This window comes from Condylura cristata, unplaced genomic scaffold (assembly GCF_000260355.1).
Source record: "Condylura cristata isolate star-nosed mole 26May11 unplaced genomic scaffold, ConCri1.0 scaffold00029, whole genome shotgun sequence".
NCBI lineage: Eukaryota > Metazoa > Chordata > Mammalia > Eulipotyphla > Talpidae > Condylura > Condylura cristata.
The window spans coordinates 20,673,069-20,694,220 of NW_004567130.1; the positions used below are offsets into that span (position 1 = coordinate 20,673,069).

Consider the following 21,152-nt stretch of genomic DNA (forward strand, 5'->3'; position numbering starts at 1 on the left):
AGGCATCATATGCCTGAAGTATTTTGAAACTGCTAAATCAGGACTCCCATTTGATAAGTAGTTCCCTTAGCTCTTATGTAGTTTCTTAAAAGAAATTGAACATTTGTGTTCAGTGTCCTTAATCTCAGTAATATTTAGTTATGCATAAGATATCATGCTGGGGTCCAAAACATGAATAGGAAATCAACAGCCCTGCCCCCTGGATGCACACATTCTAGAACAGGAGTTCGGGTGTGTGTCCAGTGTGCTAATACAGAAAACACAGAAGAGAAAGTCTGACCGGTGGGATTGAGCAGGGTATGAAGATGGCGCAGGTATTTGCTGGGCAGACTATAAGGTACCCCAGAGGTACAGCATATACCTGCATGATGGGATATCATGATGCTGTTACAGGGAGAGAAACACCCCTGAAACCCCAAATCTGCCCACTCTAAGTAGGTTCTGCCACCCGCCACATCAAGACAAAACATATAAGACCTTCCATGGAAAGAAACTTGAATACAATGAGTGTGCAGTACAGAAAAGACAAAGAATAGAGTTTCTAAACCAAACCCCCAAAGTTGCCTGTCCCCTCATGGTAAAAGTCCACCCAGAAGGGGTTGGCCCAGAGCAAGGCCTGAAAGTCTGCCACAAGTCTGGCGAAGACCCACTGAAAAAGGTCAGAAACGGCCAAACAAGTCTGGGAGGAAGAGAGCAACATCAAAACCAAGATAAATGCTGCCATAGTCACCTCCCACAGGTCTCCCCCACGTCTGTGTCCCCCCGTGCAGGGCCAAGAAACAAGAGCCTCTTCTCCACGGCTCTGCTCCCTGGGCCCCCCAGGTCTCCTTCAGGCACCATCCTGCTTCCTTCTCCTCAGTCTCTCTCCAGAGTCTTCTCTTTCCTGCTCAGCTCCACCCTGCTGTGGGTGGGACAGAAACCTGGAACCTCCCCTTTTCCTGGGGACCCCCCCCCTTACAGTGCTGGGTAATATCCCATTGGGTATATGTTCCATATTTTCCTACCCCAGTCCTGTCTCTGGGCACTCAGGTTGTTTCCATAGCTCAGCTGTTGTGAAGGGGTCTCAGCAGAGTCTCCGTGAACACAGGAGAACATCTACCCTCCAGATTAGCGCTGCTGTTTTTTATTCTTTGGGTAGATATCCCCAGGTAGAACTGCTGGGTCCGTTTTTAGGATCTCGCGGGGCCTCCCATCGGGACTGACCCAGTCCGCTCTCCCACCAGAAGCCCACCAGAGTCCTGTGTCTCCACATCCTCAACAACACTTATTTCGGGCCCCTTTGGGGCACCATGCTCACAGGTGGGAAATGGTGTCTCACTGTGCATTTCCCTGAGGATGTCTGTCGGCTGTGTCTCGGAGAAGCTCTTCTGCCCTTTTTCCGATTGGGTCATTGGCTTTGTTTTTGTTGAGCCGTATGAGCTCTTCGGAGATCGTGGGTACCAGCCCCTTGTCAGATGGGGTATGCAAATATTTCCTCCCATTCCGTTGCTAGAGCAACTATGCAAGGAACAGCTAGCAAGGGCTCACATGGGGAAAGGATAAAAGTGTCCATGTCTGCAGATGACCTACACTAAAAATCCACTGTTGTTCTCTTTTGACTGTCAGATAGGTGCATCTTTTTTTGCCTCACATTTCAGTACTGTCCGCATCATGAGCCTGTCTGGAATCGGCGCTTCTTCGGGCTTTGCCGTGGGGGCCGTGGAGTGGAATGTAAGTCAGAGCTTCCGCAGCGCCGACCCGGGCCCTTGTCCAAATCCACCGGAGAAGCCTAGAAACTTGCTTCCCTGCTCGAGCAGATAGTAAAGTCTCAAAGCAACTAAGCACGGAGCCAAGTCTGACGTATCTCGGCAGCGTTTGTCTCCATCTTGTTAATCAATTAAGTCAGAGACTGGGGCTCCCCTCGGCGCTCACAGGGGCGATGACTCGGGGAGGCAGAGGGCCATCCAGCACGTGCATGTGCGCACGCGTGTGCTTGGAGACGGCAGCAGGTCGTAGGTGCGTAGAGGCAGAGCTACGGGTACATGTGTGCATGACAGGTGTACATGAGTGTGCTCCTACATGTCTGTATCTGTCGTGTAAGCACATCCACATTGAAATGGACGCAGCCGACTGCTTTGAGACCCTCGGCTAACTCATACACAACTCCTAATCAGTCTCCCAGGAATTCCACGTTTCAAATGTATTCAAACTTAATAAATGGAATATTTAGTCAATCTATGGAGTAAATTTGTTAAAGGATACAGAATTTGTTCTTCCAAATGTATAAGTCTTGGGTTAATTCGCCTACTTTTAATAGAAATTATCTTACCTTTGTTTATAAATCAGAAATCCTCCCTTTCTCATTCTCATTTTTCTTCTCGTGGACTATAAAAATAAAGATTTCTTCCAGCAGTGTCAACTCCAAAACTACCAACAAGCCCTGGCTTCCGCCACAGTTCACCTCTCCTAGTTTCTGAGTGCCTCCTTCATATGTTTGACTAACCTTACCCCTTCATTATAGGGAAGCCAGAGTCAAACTTATCATTTCACCGCAATAATGGAAACTTTTGTGTAGTTTCTCTCCCTTTTCTCTGAGTGATTTCTAATTTTTGCTCTTTGTTGTTGTTGTTGTTCAATATCTTTTATATTTAACTACAAGCCACCTTCATTCCCTTCTGGAATTAGGCAAACAAATTAAAAATACATACTTTGAAATCTGATGCTTTTGAGTGCACCTTTTCATAATCTTTTTTTTTTTAAGATTTTTTTATTTATGCACACAAGAACTGGGGTGCGGGCCAGAGGTGCGGGGTGGGGTGAGAGGATTCATCAGAGACAGAGTGGGGAGCAGAATAGGCAGATGGATGAAGCACACTGCTTAGGGGAGCAGCGGGGAGACAGGAGAGGTCTGCTGCACCATGTGGGTCACCCCTGGCTGGGGACTGAACTCAGGCTATAGTGGCTGCAGACATTGACACAGTGCTGTGCTTTCACCCCGGCACCATCAGGGAGGGCCCTTGAGTGCACCTTTTTATAGGTAAAGATCAAGTACTTGTAAGTTAAGTTGGTTGTTCTGTAAGGTGTATACACATGGACTGTTACTTGTAAGTTTTGCAATAGTAAACGCTTTTCAGGCTCAAAATAGATAGTTACTGAGCTGGTATCTCACTTAAGAGATTGGCTTAAATGGGACCCTTATCTAACAGTTATTTTTCTTGGTTTCAGACTTCACTTATGGTCTGTATTCTTGGTTGGGTATTTTCTCCTATTTACATGAAGGCTGGGGTGAGTATCCATTATCAGTTATTCTATTCTTAGCATATTTCTTCTTAAAAGTATTGCATATGTACTGAAAATATCCTGGAGGGGAAGCTAAACCTCTCGGTCTTGTGATCTTCATACTGTCTGCCCTAAATCCTGTAACATGTCAAAGGTAACATCATACTGCCTCCTATAAACAGACTCCAGTAACTATCTCCTGTTTCTCTCTGGACCTTAACCAAGAGTTCCCCTCTTCACTTTTCCTAGAGACATTTTAAAACGTGCTTAAAAATAGGCTCTAAATAAATGAGGAGAACAATGAGGTTTAATGATTACAAGACTATCTCCTTCCCAAACTCATCTGTGCACGGAATGCAATTCCAAACAAAATTCAAATGGGACTTTTGGGGAATCTGACAAGCTCATTCTGAGAAGTCTGTGGGAGGTTAGGGAAAACAGACCTGGCCAGGCCTGGCTTAGTGAGGAGGGCAAAGAGGGGCGCCCGGGGCCCCTCCCAAGGGCACCGGTGGCGTGAAACCGGTCACAGCCAGTGAAAGTTTTCTGTCACCTTCCACACAAACAGTGCAGTTCAGATAATCACCCACAGATGGTTTTTGAGCAAGTCTGCAAGTGCAAGGGGGTTGGCGCTGACTACAAGCCCCCAAAATCAGGCTAAGTCACACTGAAAAGAGCAAAAAGAGGTTTCCCTGACTGCATCTCCTAAGGGAGGGCAGTGTCAAGGGAGGCCTCTGCAGCCTGAGGGTCCCCCCGGGACCCAAGTGTCGCCTCCCGTCGAGACTGCTGAGGGTCCTGTGCCACTGAGGAATGGGGAGTTGCTAAGATAACAGCAGCTGGGGGTGCCAAAAGCATGGGAGTCTCTGGGCTGCCTTTCAGACTCTACCCAGAATCCTTCCAGCAAACGCTGGGACACCTCACCGCAGAGCCTGTCCTCACCCCAACTGACGCGTGGGCGCCTAAACACTCCGCACACCTCAGCCGCTCGTGGCCATTTGTTGCGTGCACACTGCCATGGCGGGGGCAGGGCGAGCCTGCACACAGAACATTAACTGGCCCCGTGGCTTTGCAAGAAAACGCACAAACATGAACATTCAGCGCCACCCTAGGGAAGGTGGCGAGTAGAACACTGGGAGCGCGTGACCTGACACTGCAGGACGGAAGGGAGGCGTTGTGAGCTCAGGGCTCACCTGCAGAAGGGCAAGCCGCGTGGAGAGGGAGGCCTGTCTACAGAAAGGCTGGGAAGGCCTCAGATCCCTACCAGGCCGGGCCGCCCGAGGGGTTTCTTTCTTGATGCCAGTCGGTAAAAAAACGGAGGAAATGACTGCTTCCTCAGATGGAAAGACAGCAGTGAAAGACCGAAGGACCAAGAAGAATCAAGGAAATGTGATACTGCCAAAGCAACACCATCAACACAATGATTTTCCGATAACTGACCCCAAATAAATGGAGATACGCGATCTGCATGACAAGGAATTAGAAATATTTGTTGGCACTGGTGAGAATGGCCGTGACCATGCTGGAGAGGATGTGGAGGAAAAGGAGCCCTCTTCCGCTGCCGGGAAGAGTGCCAAATGGCCCAGTCACTATGGGAAGCTGTGTGGAGGACACTCAGATTACTAAAATATGAGTCTACCATCTGATCTAGCGATTCCACTCCCAGGAATTTGCCCAAAAGACACAAAAACATTAATCTGAAAGGAGTCCTGCACCCCATGCCTTCTGCAGCACTATTTATAATAACTAAGAGATGGAAACAACCTAAATGCCCAAAAACATGATGGATCAAGAAGATGTGATATATACACACAACGGAATACTACTCAGCCACCAAAAGATAAAACTCATGCCCTTCGCAGGAACATGGATGGAGCTGGAAGGGCTCAGCGAGATACATCAGAAAGAAAAGGATTGGATGGTTTCACTTATATGAGTGCCAGGGAACTGAACAAAATGTCAAAGGAGAAAAAAAGACAAAACCTGCAGACAAAACATAGATCCGAGGCAAGGGGGCAGGGAGAGGGTCAAAGCAGGGGAGGGAAGAGCAGAGGGGCTGGGGTGGCTGTTCACGGGTGATGTGGTGATGGGAGATTTATGGGGACTGCACCTGAGGAGACAAACCAAATACTGCACAAAAAATGAACAGCGGTGTAAGAGAATAAAATACTTCATAAAAATAAATAAATAAAATTGTTGTTTTAAGGAAATTCAGAAAGCTACGGGAAAATCACACAGAAAACATGGAAAAGCACACATGAAGAGACAGGAAGCTTAGTAGAGGTTGAGATCATAAAAATCATAACTACATTCTCGAGCTGGGGAAAACAATGACTAAGTTAAAAAGTACAGTAGAGCACATCTGTCGTGCACTGGATCAAATAAAAGAAAGCATCTGTGAGAAGGCAGGTTATATGAAAAAGAGTGGAGAGAGCCTATCGGAGTTAGAGGAAGAACATTACGAGAAGCAGTGTGGGTCTGTTGGAGTCCTAGTAAGGGAGGCTAGAAAAGGAAGAAAGAGGAAGAAAGCTTATTTAAAGAAATAATGACCAAGAACTTCCCAAATCTGGGTAGAGATTCAGAGATCCAAGATCATGAAGTTCATATATCCCCTTCCCACCTCCAGGAAACACTGTAGGGAAACTGTCTGAAATCAGAGACAAAGAGCACAAATTTTAAACAGCAAGAGAGAGAAAAAATTCCACCTGCAAAGGCATGCCCACTGAATTTCTCAGCAAGAGCCTCGAACGCCAGGAAAGCTGACATCTCTCACTGAAAGCACAAAAGGAAAGAAAAATGGAGACCCAACTTCTCAGAACCTGCTGGAAAGAAGACAAGCTAAGCTTAGAGGGAAAAAATATATAGCAATCCAGGTGAGGAAACAGGAAAGAAGTCAAACAAGTTTACCCCTCACTTCAGGATGTTAGAAAACGAACACAGAGACCAAACGCCAGGAGAATGGAGGGAGCACTCGAATGAACTAGATTGTCCAAGATTAAAAAATAAAAAAGATGGTCCAAGGCTTCGATGGAACACTGCGATGGTTCTCTGAAATAATAGACAAGCCCCCAGCCAGAGTCACTGCTTTGGTTTTTATGCGTCTTAAGCCTGATTTACCTCCGCATCCAAGAGCAGTGAGGACTGGCACTGGAAAGCGCAGTGACAGTGGAAGAGGAACGTGTCCAGAAAGGCCGAGACGTGGACCTTGACTTACGGCGTGGTGCCGACCGCAGCTCGGGTCACTGAGGAAAGAGGGCCGGCTGATGCTCACAGGCAGAAACAAAATGGGATCCCTGTCCCATAGGAAAATGATCTTAGGTTGAGGAAAAACTCAAGAGTGAAAAAGCAGTGCACAGCAACTGCCTCTGAACAGCCCCAGATGGCTCCACACTCTGCTCTTCCCGTCTGCTGTTATTGTCCTGAGCGGGGCTGCCTCTCGGGCACTTCGGCTGATGGTGACCTGTCTGGTTGCTTTCACAGGTGACGACCATGCCAGAATATCTGAGCCTGAGGTTTGGCAGCCGCCGGATACAGTCCCTCCTCGCTGTTCTCTTCTTGTACTTCTGTATCTTCCATAATATCTTGGTGAGTGGTGTTAAAACCAGCCTACAGAAAACAAAATCAGTAGGACAACGCTAGGTTTGTCCCAGAACTTCACCCAATGCGTTGGTCTCCAGCGGGAATAAAAATAGCTCAAGCACACTTCACGAAAAAGAACAGGCAGAGGCGTCCTCTCCAGCTCCTAGTTCCCAGAGAACAGTGGCCTGACCCGCGTCACATATTAAGTAATGTTTAAAAGCGATCCCGGAGTTCCCGTCACCCTCATGAGGCCAGCTAACCGCTTGTCACCTGAAAGGACGGTCCCCTTGTCTCTGTCTCACCCTGTACTGACCGTGCTCTGGCTTCGCTGCCTCCTTACTGCCTCTGGAATCCGGCAAGCCTCTTCCAGCTGAAGGCCTGACACTTGCTCTATTCTGGGTCTAGTATATTCTTCCCCAGGACTGTTCATGCATCACCACCTTGGAGACACCTTCCAGGGTATGTCCGTTCACGACTGTTAGGCTCTGTTACCATTTTTTCATGTAGTTCTTGTCACCACTGAGAGTTTGTGTGTGTTTCCGGCTTTTTATCTCTCTTCTCCACCCAATGCAAGCGTCTTGAGACCGAGGGCCTCACCTGGCTTGCTCAGTACATGACTCCCTTGCTAAAAGCTTATTTAGCCCAGAAGACACCAGATAAATGTTTTTTGAATGCCATATATCTCACTGGATGGAAATTCCTAGCTAATGGTCTATCTCCTTTATTGAATGTGAGTTATTTGAAGACAGTGACTTAGTTTTGTGTCTTCTGAACCCGACCAAGTATCTACTACATGGTTGGTGCTGGGAACGCATGTGGTAGATAGAAGATAGATGAATTCTGGGGTAATCGCTGTATATAAGTCAATTAACTTAGGTGCGTGTGCTTAAAGCGTGTGTCTGTACCTCAAAATCACTGGCAAGTAAGCCAAATATTCTGACCCACAACCCCCTCTCTTGTTCTCACTGCAGGTGGAGCTGTTCATTGGGACCATGGCCATAAAGCTCGTTGCGGGGGTGGACGTCAGCCTGACCGCCATAATCCTGCTGACAGTCACCGGCATTCATGCCTTCACAGGTGAGGCACTGACCGGACAGGCACTGGTGTTGACAGGACAGAGTCCTGGTAGACATTGAGGCAGGACTCTGCAACTGTTTCATTTTCCCTGATCTGTAGATCACATTGCTGGGGGCTGAGGAGCAGGACGATGAAAATAACAGGCATGACGCCTAATGGGTGTCCTGCCCCTGACTTCAGGTCAGGCTGGCAGGGACTTCCCAAAGGAGCCAGCAGGAACGGCCAGTAAGTCATGTGGGCAAGAGCAGGTCAGGCTGAGCAGAAAGAATAGAAACACAGGAAGGGGGTGGGGGGACCTGGAGCGGGGGTAGCAGCTTCAGGGCGCCTAGTCAGGCCTGTGTTGGGATGTTTTATATTTTTTGGTAAGTTTATTGAGTTGTGGTAATATTCGAATACCCTCAGGGTATACCCTCAGCCTCTGCCGTGCGCCCACCAGCAAATCACCCAGAGTCCACTACCTTAGTCCTCATGCTCCCTCCCTCTTCGGTCTTAGCCTCCCCTCACCTGCGAAGCTTTGGTAGAATTCACTGGTGAGGCCGTCTAATCCTGGACTTTTGTTTGGGGGAGAATTCTGATGGCCACTGGCTTGTGGTTCGTTTGTAGATTGAGCCATAAAAATTAAGAGTAAAATGGCAGCAAAAGACCACTACATATCAGTAATCATTTTACATATAAAGAGACTGAACTCACCAGTGAAAAGACAGAGTAGTTAGCTGGATCAGGAAGCAGGATCCAAGCTTTTCCTGTCTCCGGAGACACAAACACAGGCTCAAAGAAAAGGGCTGAAAAACACTCCTGCCAGCGAAGGGGCACATGCAGAAGCAGAGACAGCCCCTCAGGCCAGACAACACAGGTTTCTACTGTGAGAAGGAAACGAGACAGGAAGGGACACGATGTAATGACCAAGGGAGCGATACATCAAGAAGCCATAGCTCTCACACATGGAGGAACACCAAGATGCATAGTTAGCCATTAACTCCGGAAACGGGCTCTGGAAAAACACACTTGTGGTAGGAGACTTCAACATCTCACTCCCATCAGTGGACAGGTGGACTAGACCTAAAATAAGCAGGACTATGAGAGCCGTCCATGGAGAATTAGCCCACATGGACCTCAGAGACCTTTACAGGGTGCTGCACCCCCGACGTCAGAATACAAGTGTTGTTGGAACAGTCTCCAATAGACAGACCACATTCTAGGACGTTAACAAACAGCAGCAAAGGCACAAAAATTGAAATGACACCTACCATTTTCTTGGGCCAGAAAGGTGTCAAACTAGACATCAGCTATAAAAAGAAAGCAAGGAAATCCTTTAATACGTGGAGACTGAACGGCACCACTGAAAGACACTGGATTAATGAAGAAATCGAAGGGATTAAAAAATACCTTGAGCGAGGAGCCCTCCCTGCTGGTGCAGTGGGTTAAAGCACCATGCTGTGAAGCTCTCCGAAACCACCACAGCACGAGTTCAATCCCCAGCCAGGGAGCTGACCCACAGGGCGCGGCAGACCTCTCCTGGCCCGCTCGCTGCTCCCCTCAGCTGTGTGTTTCAGTAGATCGGCCTGTTCTGCTCCCCACCCTGTCTCTGGGGAATCCTCTCACCCCCCCCCCACACACACACACCTCTGGCCCGTACCCCAGTTCTGTGTGTATAAATAAAGAAATCTTTTTTAAAATACCTTGAGATAAATGATAACGAGCACACAGCTTTCCAAAGCACATGGTTGCAGCAGGAGCAGTATGAGAGGGAAATAGGTGGCGACGGAGGCCCTCATCAGGAGATAAAAAAGAGCTCAAGGCAACCTCTAGCAGTTAAAGTCACTAGGAAAAGAACATAAAATCCAAGACCCAATAAATAGAGCAGGAATAATCAAAATCAAAGCAGAAGTAAATTAAATGGAAATTTAAAGGCCAGCCCAAAGATACATGGAAGCAAAGCTGGTTCATTGAGAGAAGAGCAAACCTCTAGCAAGGCTCACGAAGGAAATATGGGAGAAACCTCAAATCGGCAGGATCAAAGGGGACAGGAGAAATGAAACAGATGCCGCGAAGCTCAGAGGATAGCTAGAGTCTTGGGAACATGTTTACACTGACCAAGGCAGTGATCTAAGAGAGGGCCGAATCCCTATCACATGCAGCTGAGGAGAGACGGGAGCCAGTCTGGCCTGCAGCCTCCGCCGCCTGGGACAGGACGGCTCTTGCCTCTCGCTTTCCCATCAAATTGGGAACCCGGGAAGCCAGTGAGTTTGCCACAGTCGGAGAGGGAAGACCCAGGTGAGGAGATTGAGGAGCAGGGCTGGGGTTTCTGCCCAGAGACCTCTGGTACTGTCTGGGAACATTTTGCGTTGTCACAGCTCAGGGCGTCTAGCACGAGGAGACCGGGGTGCTCCTGACTCTCGCTTCCAGGCTGAGAGGTCATGAGTAAAGAGGTCCTCTTTGGGGCTGCATGGAAACGTAAAGGAGAAGCAGCATGTTCCAAGACTTAGCGTAAATATATGGTGGCATGAAATCAAAAGGGGGAGCTGCTGGCGCAGGATGTCCTCGAGGCGCTCTGCAGAGCTCTGTGGACTCCACCGCACTCTGGCAACTGGAAACAACAACTCCCAGCAGCACCAGGGAGAGAACTGCGGGACCCAAGGGCGGAGCCAGCAGCATTCTGGGACTTTGGGGGGGTGTGTGTGTGTGTGTCTGTCTATCTATATAAATATATAGGGGCCATTTTCTCCGCTCTCTCTCAGGACCACGTGGCTGGTGGCTCTCGGTGTGTTACTGGAGCTCTAAGTCAGCCAGCGGGTAGCTAACTTGTATCTCTCTCTCCTTCTCTCTTTCCCTGGGTTGTTCCTTTCCCTTTCCCCTTTTGTAAATAAACCCATTAGTGACCCTTTTGTGTGCGCCTGCAGTACAACGAAATTTTAAGTGCGCAGTGAGGCCCACCGACAGGCGCCCAGCTCACACTGGGCCCTCTAACAGTAAGACCCACAGAATTAAAGGGATAAAAGGCGTGCATGTGGGGGACCCAGTGCTGGAGCAGAGCTGTGGGCGGCTTTCAGCAGGGGGAACCCATGTGCCTCTGTCTCTCCGCCTGCCAGGAGGCTTCATGGCCGTGGTCTTCATCGACGCCATATACAGCGGCATACTGCTCCTGGGCTCCATCTTGTTAACGGCCTTCGGTGAGTAAACCTCCGGGCGACGCCCCTGGGAGCCGCCCGGGCCATGTCAGCGCCTTCAGACATGAGGGTGTTGTCTGAGTCCGGCTGAAAGGGGAGGCGGGAGCTGCCCATTTAAGGAGAAAGAGGAGTGGGGGTGAGGGCCACTCCCAGGCTTCCCAACACAGGTGCCAGGGTGCCCGTGCGACCCCCCTCCGCCCATGTGCTTCCTGTCCAGTGACGCTGAGAGGGCCACAGGTGACCCTCCCAAAGGTGGAGGCCCGTGGTGTCCACCTGCTCTTCCCCGAACTCGCATCATTACTTCATAAATAGAGACTATAGAAGGTTTTTATATTTTTTAATTATTTTTTTATATTTATATATTTTAACATATAACTATATGACAAAATATGTAAGTATGATTTGTATTATTACATGGTTTTCAATTTTATATGTGTGTGGTATAAATATATGATTTGTAGTTTATTGTATTATGTATATTAGATTAGTCTCAATTGTTGTCAATTTTATATGCAATATATAACGTTACGTGCGTGTATTTGTGACTTGCTGGCTCATTATGTCACATAGATAAAGACCGAAACAGCTACTGCGTGTCTCCGGCCAAGTGTGGCTGGGGCGCGTGGTGGCCGCGCTCCTGCTGAGGGAGAACAGTGGCAGGTGTGGATTGCGCCTCAGGACGGCGAGGGCGCGTGTCTGCCCCGTGTCATTCAGTCCCCACCGGGACACAAGGACTGTTGGAACCCCCGTTTCACACGCGTGGAATCTGAGTCTCCGCAAGGGCCTTGCTCGGGAGCCGCCGCGGCACACGGCGAGCCCACGCTGAGATGAGCGCATGGCGGCGCCTGGCTCAGGCCAGGCGCGAGTGTTACCCGAAGGGGAAGAGCCCTTCCGTTGGCAGAGGTGTGACCTTGGGGTGGAGGCCACTGCTCTTCATGCTGAGGCTGGTCTGGTGGAACTCTAGAAAAGCCACTGGCCGAGGTATAAAAAAAATCGGAATGATGTGTGAGTGTCGGTTCCATGGGACGTGCTGAATCCCAGGGAATGAGAACACATAATCGAGCAGGACCACGCAATCCTCGGTCTTAACCACTCGCAGAGCATTAGTCCACCCAGGCCATGCTCAATGCTGTGCCGCTGAGGCTCAAGGCCCATGCCGAGTATGACCCAAGGACCTTTAACTAAGTGGGAGTCAATGACTAATTTGAGTGACAGAATCATAGACTACAGAAACAGTCAACAATTGTGTTGGAATCGGGGTCAGTGTCACACATCAGTATTTCAGACCTGTCAAGCCCACAGTAGCCAAGAATGGCATCCCCGGACTCTTCGGGGGCAGGTGAAGCATTCTTCCGTTGCGTGGGCAGTGTGGGCTGCTAGTGTCCAGGAGAGGCCCTAGTTTCACCCAGAGGCACGAGATCCTCTCGGACAGCCCGAAACATCCAGGCAGACACTGACGATGGACGGGTCTTTCCCAACAAACTGTTGGAGAGGATTCAAGTCAGTGTGGACACGCTGTCCATGCAGCAACTCTGGAGCTGGTTTATGATGAAATGTATTTCCCGTATCTCCTGGATCACTTATCTAAGTTTCATTGGAAATCTCCTAACTAGAGGTTACAAAGATGATCCCCATGTCACTGCATTTTTTTTAAAAGGTTTTATTTATGTGCATACAGAACTGGGGGACAAGCCAGAGGTGCAGGGGCAGTGAGAGGAGTCACCAGAGACAGTGGGGAGCAGAACAGGCAGACTGACGAAGCACACTGCTGAGGGGAGCGGCGGGGAGACAGGACAGGAGGGGTCTGCTGCGCCCTGGGGGTCCCTCCCCGGCCGGGGATCCAACCCGCGATGAAGCGGCTGCGGCCAGCTCACGGTGCTGCGTCCTGACCCGCTGGCCACCAGGGAGGGCCTGTCGCTGCATTTTTGACAGGCTCCTTTCACCATTTGCCTTACCCGTACTTAATCCGTACTTAATTGAGACCTGGGTCAATTTTATCTTGATTTCAATCATACAAATTTTAAACACTGAGGTTCAATTTATCCACCTTCCTTTTCCCTTCTTTATCTAATTTAAGAGTGCGTTACCTGGCCCAACTGCTAACCCCCCATTTTCTTCTAATAACTTCAGTTTCTCCCCTCGTCTTTCCAGCCCACATGGAGTTCATTCTTAGAAGTGCCACGAGTGCTTATTCATCTCACTGTCAACTCAGTATCTGTTCACTGACTACTCTGAACTCCAGATGATTCTGATCTATTTCAAAATCAAATTATACCAAAGGAATATGGTTTCCTGTGCCAACATGAAGGGGCTTTTTTTTTTTTCCAGTTACGTAGGTGGAATTATGGGTGTTTTAATGCCTCTTAATGTATGTTCACTTTCATATGAAGACTTCCTACTACCTGGTATGTTGGTGGAGAATATCACACCATAAAGTCTAAAGGAAATTTCAAATAGGAAGTTTTATAAGTTTTGCTGGCATTGCAAAAATAAAAATATATGTATTCATTTCTCTTTTAGTCAGAATGTGTTAGATAACTTGTGATGAAGCTTTAGTTCACAATTCGTATAAGCATGAGTACTTTCATAGGCTAAAGGTTTCCGGAGCCCTTCACCCAGTGGGGCGGATTCGGGACTCCGAGTGAAGCGGGTGGACAGAAGAGCTTCCCGCTCCTGCAGCAGTTTGGAATGCCAGAGGAAGGAAGCAGGGTTTTTGTGGTTCCTCAGGCAGAATCCTAGAACCCGTTCTCGTTAGCCCAACTTGGCCCTCCTGACACACCAGCTGGTGCCCAGGGGTGCTGCCCACTGGCCACACTTGGGTCGCACACAGGACCAGGATCGCAGGCGTTTGGCCCAGGCTGAGCTGCGCTACACGGGGGTGAAGACAGCTGGGGAGGACCCTGTTCTCCAAAGCGAGCCCCACAACCGCCAGCATCCAGCATCCGCCGGACGCCTCTCTGAAAGAGATGCTGTTCTTTCGGAAGCGCGTGACTCTGACTTGAATCTGCCCTCTTTATATTTCCAACCGTCAGTCCAGCTGGGCATTTCTCTGCGCGCTTGGGTCTTCAGACACTCGCTGTTGTACACCCAAGGTACTGATAAATATGATGTTGTTTTTAAGCCTTTGAGGACGTGGGTGGATATCAAGAGCTTCGGGATAAGTACATCATCTCCAAGCCCACCAACGTCAGCCAGGGCAACTGGACGGCCAACTCAAAGTGCTACATGCCCCGCAGAGATTCATACCACGTCTTCCGCGATCCCCTAACTGGAGACATCCCCTGGCCTGGGCTCTTCTTTGGCGTCTCCATCCTAAACCTGTACCGCTGGTGCGCCAGTCAGGTAATCAGACCCCCTGCCGGAAGCGGCTGTCGGTGGGCGGGGTGTCCTCGGGCCGGCCAGATCCACGGCTGCAGGCTGCAGGTGACGGTGCCTGCTGCCGCATTTACTTGCTGCCTAAATCAGTTTGCAAGAAATTATATATATATATATATATATATATATATATATATATATATATATAAGATGTGTTTATTTGTGTACAGTATACAGAACTGGGGTACAGATAGAGGTGTGGGGGTGAGATGATTCCCAGAGACAGAGTGGGGAACAGAACAGGCAGATCGATGAAGTACACTGCTGAGGGGAGCAGCGAGCGGGCCAGGAGAGGTCTGCCGCGCCATGTGGGTCAGTCCCTGACGGGGGATAGAACTCGTGCTGAAGCGGCCACAGCTTCGTAGTACTGCGCTTTAACCCGTTGTGCCACCAGGGAGGGCCCAAGAAATTATATTTAAAATAAATTTCTCCCACAGCCCCATCTATAGCACATTAACTATTTCATGTGTTATCTTCCCTATAATTAAAGGCCTAGATTTTTTCGGAAATGAAAAATATGCCCGTTCTCTCCAACTATGTATAAATTCAGTGCAATAGTCAGTAGGTAAGTTGAATTTTTTAAGGATTCAAATGTATTCTAAAAATTACATGCTTTTAATGAAGGGTAGGTCATTAAATACATTGTAAAATCGTTATCCAATGAAACGGTAACATAAAATGACGAGATAAAAAATAAAGACAAGCAAAGGTAGCACAGAAATGAACAGCAAGCGCCGCGCCCACAGCGGCATGGGCCGTCCTCAAGGCGGAGGCCAGGTAAGAGCCACCCCGCAGGCGAGGTGCTGCGTGATGGCTTTTGCATAAAGCTTGATAGCAGGCACGGCCCAGTAAGTCGTTCAGGAGTACACAACTCCGTGGTAAAAATCATGAAGAGAAGCAACGGAGAAATCGGAGTGTCACAGAAGAGTGTCACAGAAGCAGGAGTAAGGGGAGGCGGACGTTTAGAAGGCGCATATAGACAGCAGTCGTGGCCACCAAGGTGGAGGCAGCCCAAATGTCCCCGGTGCGCGCGAGCAAACACGGTGTGTAGCCAGCCACACTGCGTAATATCCTTTAGCCGTGAAAAGAAAGCAGGTGTGGACACAGGCTACGACTTGGATGGATCTCAGAAACACTGTGCTCACTGAAAAGAAGCCAGACAGAAAAGGTCACCTGCTTTCTGATTCCTCTCTATAAAATATCCAGATTAGACTGGATCTGCCGGGTTTAGCAGGGGCGGGGCCGGGGGGTGGGTGTTCTGGGGTGGTGGGAAAGTTTGGAAACCAGAGATAGTGCTTGCACAACTTTGGGGACGCACTAAATGCTTCTGCATTGTTCTCTGTGAAGTGGCTAATTCTATGGTTTGTGAATTTCACCTCAATTTGAAAAATAAGTAGGCGACTTCTGGGATGCCTCCAGGCTTCAGCTCTTGCTTTGGACGGTGCGGACCCAGAAGGCTCTGGATGGTGCCTCTCCTCTGTGCTCCTGTAATGGACTTCTCTGAGTTACCAGTAAAGGAGACAGAGCCATTCTGTGGAATAAGAAAACACCAACATAGGTAACCCAAGTTTGAAAGTGGAGAGCAAAGGGGGAGAACTCGTCCTACCAGATGTTTACACATAAAGCCCAGAAAATTGCGGTCATAAAGGAGTTTGAAATTTCCAAGAATGGACCTACAGGCCAATGGAACAGAATAGAGAGCTCAGGGTGACTCCTGTGCTCATAAAAATCTAACCTGGATTCAGGGAGTCTCCACAAACCAACAGGGCTGGCACAGCTCTCTGGTGTTAGAAAAACCACCTTACTGTTCGGAACAACAGCACTTCACACTAGCTAACACTGCGCCTAGGCGGACATTAGGTCGTTAAAGACTGAACTATGAAAAGTGAAACTACTATTAGAGGGTGGAGACGCCCAGAGCTCTTTTGCGAAGGGGAGGTGCCTGGAGCAGGTGCACGGCACATGCGCAGACTCTGTTAACCAAGATGCCAGACAGCCTGGCCTGTCTGTGATGAACAAGCAACAACAAACAGCAACATGCAAAGGAGAGAAGAAAATGACAGGCAGTGTATAGAAAAGGAAGCGAAACAAACATAAATACCAGCAAGAAGACTTATCAGGGACATGCAGTTCACAACCACAATGAGACCACAATGAGAAAGCCGGATAACGCCAAGCACAGGAGATGGGGGCATTTGGGAGCCCTACACACCCCTTGCGGAAGTATAGATCGTGAAGGGTCCCCTTGCGGCATGTGATAAAATTAAGCATCCGTATACTGTACACTCTGATCTAGAAATGTTGCTCAGAATCTGCAAACACAGATGGTCATCGAATTCCTCAGGGCCTGCTCTGAGGGCGCCGTGGGCCAGTCTTCCCACAGGGCTGGGTCCCGTAGACGGGCCGCTGAGAGGTGGGGAGTTGAACCTGCCGGTGCAGCAGGTTGACTAGACGTGCGCAGACCAACTACAACGACTCTTTCAGATGTGTCGAGTGGAAGAACAGGAAGGGGAGATCTAGCACAACGCAGGAGCTTTCTCTGTGGCATAGCTGTTAATCTGTTTAGCTTCTATTATGTGATTAATTATGCGACTTTACCTAGGAGGAAAGGAATTGTTTCTTGTATTTTTCTTTTCAATTTCATCTGTAATAATAACTTTTAAGAGTTTACCTGGACTTCCACACCTGACAATAGGTAAGCTGGATTTCCTGAACTCTCTGCCAATCAACACAGAACCTAGGAGCTTTGGGGAACTATAACAGGCATCTTATTGTAGTCATAGAGGGACTCGTAAGAAAGGAAGAAGTCTCCAGGAGCCAAAAACAAAGAGAGGATTGAAATCAAGTGCGCTAAATTGACATTAACACGGACTGTCCCTGACGGTGTTTACCACGCTCAGTTTTCAGAGACTTGGGTGTAGTTGGGGACTACACCCGCGAAAAGAAAGCAAAGACTGTTAAAAAAAAAATGGAAGAAAGAAAAATGAACAATGATGTAAAATAAGAAAAAAAACAAATAAATGACTATGTGAGAACAGGGAAAAGGTCTTGAGTTCCTGAGTGGTCAAGGATGAGCCCCCATGTAGAACTCGGGCTTTCCAAAGTCTGTAACGACATCAGAACGGTAGCGTGGGGGAAAGCTACCGTCAGCCAAGAAACAACACAAAGAAAGTGCCTCAGCTGGGTTCCAGAAGGCAGGAGAACGCCCCTGAGATGTCAGCGCATTGGCCTGCCTTCCTGTACAGTGGGGCCTTCTGTTTCTCTCTCCGGTCAGGAAAGCCCGTAGTAACTCATCCCGAAGTTGGTGCGTGCTGGCCTGGCAGGCTCGTGGCAGGTTCTCTCGGCTGGTGCTCCTGCAGCCTGGCCGCAAGTAAATTCCACTCAGCGGGAGCTCCAGCCCCAAATTAGAAAACGTGTAAGAACCCCGCCGCCGGGCGCGAGACACAGCAGCAGCACGCGCCACCTTCAGAGAAGGCGGCTCGGGGGCTCAGTAAGTGTCTCAGGAAACAGAAGCGGACCTGAAACACCAACAAAACTCTTATCAACGCAAGATGGTCAGGATGAAAGTGCACACTTTGAGGAACGAAATACCTACTTTTTGAAGTGGAAAACTCAGTAGCTTTGAAATAGACAGAGCACGGTTGGCGAGGGGGAGCTCGGTTGGCGAGGGGGAGGGCAACACCGACACCACTCCAGAGGGGGCAACTCACGGGGGCCTCGGTGGTGGGGCCTCTGATGGGCGGCGCCTGGGCCGAGAAATCAGACACCGCGGGAAGGAGTCACGACGTAAAGGTACATGCAAGTCAAAAATAGCCATGGATGAGGAGGGAAAATTAGTATTCTTGGGAGACTGCTGAAACGATGCGAAAGGCGTGGAAATGGTGGACGTGGGATAGTTGAAGGGAGACTAAAGAGACAGAAAAGAGCAGCTCCAGAAGGAAAGGGGGCAAAGCAGCCCTTGACGGAAGCCACAGGCGACGGTGCCTGTGACTGCTGAAAGAACGAGCGTCCGGGTTCCGGAGTCTGAGCGAGTCCCGAGCAGGACTGATGTAGACACTAATCATCGTGCAAGTTCAGAGCACTGACGAGAAGACCGTCTTACAAGTCACCTGAGAGCAAAGGTCGCTTGTCCGAGGAGACGGTGATGCCCAAAACGGACCCCTCGGCGGCCGCGGTGTCACCCGGTGGGGGCAGAATAGAATTTCCGAAGTGCTGAGGTAAACCCGCAGGGCGGGGCTCCCCTCCTGTCTCCCCGCGGCCCCCTCAGCAGTGTGCTTCCGTCCATCTGCCTGTGCTGCTCCCCGCTCTGTGTCTGGGGAGTCCTCACCCCGCACCTCTGGCCTGCACCCCAGTTCTTGTGTGCATAAGTGAATACATGTTTTAAAAAAAGAAAGAGTCCCGGGGTAAATGCCAACTTGCGGCTGCATGCCTAGATGAGCTTGCCATTCAGAACAAGGCCAGAGAAAGTCATGAACTTCCTGAAAGGCGCAAATGGGGAGAAAGGAAGCACCAACATGTGACAAGATACAGGCAGATGCTCGAGGAAATGCCAAGCGTCGGCTGGCTAAAAACCAATAGTCATGACAACGGGAAGTCAAAAACAGAAGAGAACTGGAGTAGCCGGCCCTTGGCAGCGTGCCCGCAGACCCCACCTTCAGGCAGACCGCGGGGCGGGCTACCTGCGGCTAAGTCCACGTCCACATTTGGGGGGTAATTACTAAAGCGCAGGGGCAGAGTTGCACCTACCTAGCTAGCACAGGAGGAGATTCAAGAAAAACAATTCTCAAAAGGCGAGTCGGCCAACCGCAGGAGTAGGCTAAGCCCCGGCCGCCGTCACGCTGAAGCCAGAGTCCTCGCCGCGTGCAGACACGGCAGTTTCCGGCTGGTCGCGCCGTGTCCGGTGGCACCTTCCTGCAGAGGCACGCCCAGGCGCTTGCCGGCCGTCTGTGCCCAGGCGGGGGAGAGACCCGGCGTGCGGCCTGACTCCCGCACCTCTGGCCTCTGGGAGGCCAGCGGCAGGGTGGGCAGGAGGCCCCGAGGCGCCCACCCTGCTGTGTGTGCCCGCTCGGCGCGAGTCTGATCCCGGCCAGGGGTCCCCAGCGCGCAGCACACCCTTCCTGTCCCCCGCTGCTCCCCCCGGCATTGTGTTTCTGCTCCCCGCTCTGTCTCTGGGGAGTCCTCTCACCCCCTGCACCTCTGGCCCGTACCCCAGTTCTGTGTGCATAAACAAATACATCTTTAAAACAAAGACAGCGGGAGTGGGAGCGCCGCCCGCTGACCGGCCCAGCATGGACCACCGTGCTGCGCTGCCCCTCTCCGGAGGGGGTCCGTGGGTCCACCATGTTGGGCCTCCACCATGCTGCACTGTTCTGCTGCCCTGGACCAGGTCTTCCTGCTCCCGAGAGCGAGTCTGAGCAGCTGTGTCCGTCCGCCCGGCCGTGCAGCCTGCTCTGGGCGCGCAGCAGGGCGAAATGGGGCGGGAAGCACCCCCTGGGGGGTTCCTGCCTGCCAAGGGTCCGCGGGAATCGCGGTGAATGCTGCCGTCCCTGTGCGAGCGCCTTCATCCCCCACCTCGGCGGTGGTGTCGCCCAGGCGCTCTCAGCCTGCCCTGCCGCGGCGGGGGTCCGGGGCCTCCGGGAGGGGTCTGGCGTGGCCCAGGGCCGGCGTGCAGCGCTGGCCAGCAGCCAGTCGCCCGTGACTCCCCAGCCCCCGGGCGGCTGCTCGCGGGTCACGCCCGCGTCCCCTGACCCCGGATACCCCCGCGGGCCGCCCGCCGCCGCAGCAGGTCACGGCTGTCCTCTAGGGCACCTTGCGTGTTTCCCGGGCAGATTTCTGTGCAGCGATGCCTGGCGGGGAAGAGCATATATCACGTGAAGTCCGGCTGCGTCTTCTGTGGCTACCTGAGTCTGCTGCCCATGTTCATCTTCGTGATGCCAGGAATGATCAGCCGCATCTTGTACCCAGGTAGAGCCCCGCCCTTGGGCACCCAGGCCTCTCCTCTCTGGGCGACCTGGGGACGTGCAGGTACCCCACAAATGTTGGAATGGAGGTGAGGGCCGCAGTCCGGAGAGGGAAGCCGAGGCAGGAGGAGCCAGCCAAGGTTCCTCCGCCTGGCCCAGCCCGCGAGGAGTGCAGGTGCCCTCCAAAGGGTCCCACCCGCTGCGGCTTCGGGGAGCAGCCGAGGCACCTGGGGGGGGTGGCTCAGGCAGCCTGCTAGGCCCCTGTTTTCCCACTAACTGCTGTGGGGACCCCTGCGGGGACCCTGTTTCCCTAACGCGCTGTCACTGCTCGGAGCATCTCCTCCGACCGAACTGCTTCTCCGGGCGGCGTCTCTCCCAGCGAGCGCAGGTCTGCTTGCCGGGAGGCCTCGGGCGCTTGCTCGTCCCTGCAGGCCCGGGCGCAGCAGGGCGCTGCGGGCTCTGGCCAGGCCGAGCCAAGGCTTTTTGTCTGGGAGGCGCGAGGCGCCCCTTCCTCCCCGGGGCCAGGGCTGGGTCTGCTGTCACCCTACTTCCTCTGCCGTTTCAGAAAGGAGGCTCCTTGTTAGATGTCGGTGTAGCCAGAGTTGGTCTTTGGTACCCACTGGCATTTTGGGGGGTCTCAGAGCTGATGTTTCCTGATAGGTCAGAAAACAGACCCCTGCACTCTCCACAACCCAAGCTCCCTGGGCTTGCAGCCCTGCCCTGCCCTGCCCTGCCCACACCC

The 21,152-nt window shown here is 51.1% G+C and overlaps 2 protein-coding genes across 2 annotated transcripts in view; both read left to right on the top strand.

The window, feature by feature from the left end:
- Positions 1–1,335: 1,335 nt before the first annotated feature.
- On the top strand, positions 1,336–11,719 carry LOC105854204 (sodium/glucose cotransporter 1-like). Its single transcript, XM_012730861.1, has 6 exons — positions 1,336–1,436; positions 1,638–1,710; positions 6,733–6,837; positions 7,803–7,908; positions 10,998–11,078; positions 11,646–11,719. Exons 1-6 carry the CDS (start codon positions 1,336–1,338, stop codon positions 11,717–11,719), a joined length of 540 nt encoding a protein of 179 aa, XP_012586315.1.
- Positions 11,720–11,902: 183 nt separating this feature from the next.
- The window catches only part of LOC101626042 (sodium/glucose cotransporter 1-like), a 26,677-nt gene continuing 17,427 nt past the window's right edge, over positions 11,903–21,152 (top strand). Inside the window, exons 1-3 of the mRNA XM_012730862.1 lie at positions 11,903–11,978; positions 14,197–14,417; positions 20,279–20,414. Coding sequence (XP_012586316.1) covers positions 11,903–11,978; positions 14,197–14,417; positions 20,279–20,414 — 433 coding nt within the window. The remainder of the gene's footprint in view (positions 11,979–14,196; positions 14,418–20,278; positions 20,415–21,152) is intronic.

What these genes read in the sequence shown, in the direction of transcription:
- LOC105854204 (XM_012730861.1), top strand. Translation starts at nt 1,336, where the DNA reads ATGTCTGTCGGCTGTGTCTCGGAGAAGCTCTTCTGCCCTTTTTCCGAT. An exon ending in TGGGGGCCGTGGAGTGGAAT is followed by an intron (nt 1,711 to 6,732) that starts GTAAGTCAGAGC and finishes TTGCTTTCACAG; the next exon opens with GTGACGACCATGCCAGAATA. An exon ending in CGGCATTCATGCCTTCACAG is followed by an intron (nt 7,909 to 10,997) that starts GTGAGGCACTGA and finishes TCCGCCTGCCAG; the next exon opens with GAGGCTTCATGGCCGTGGTC.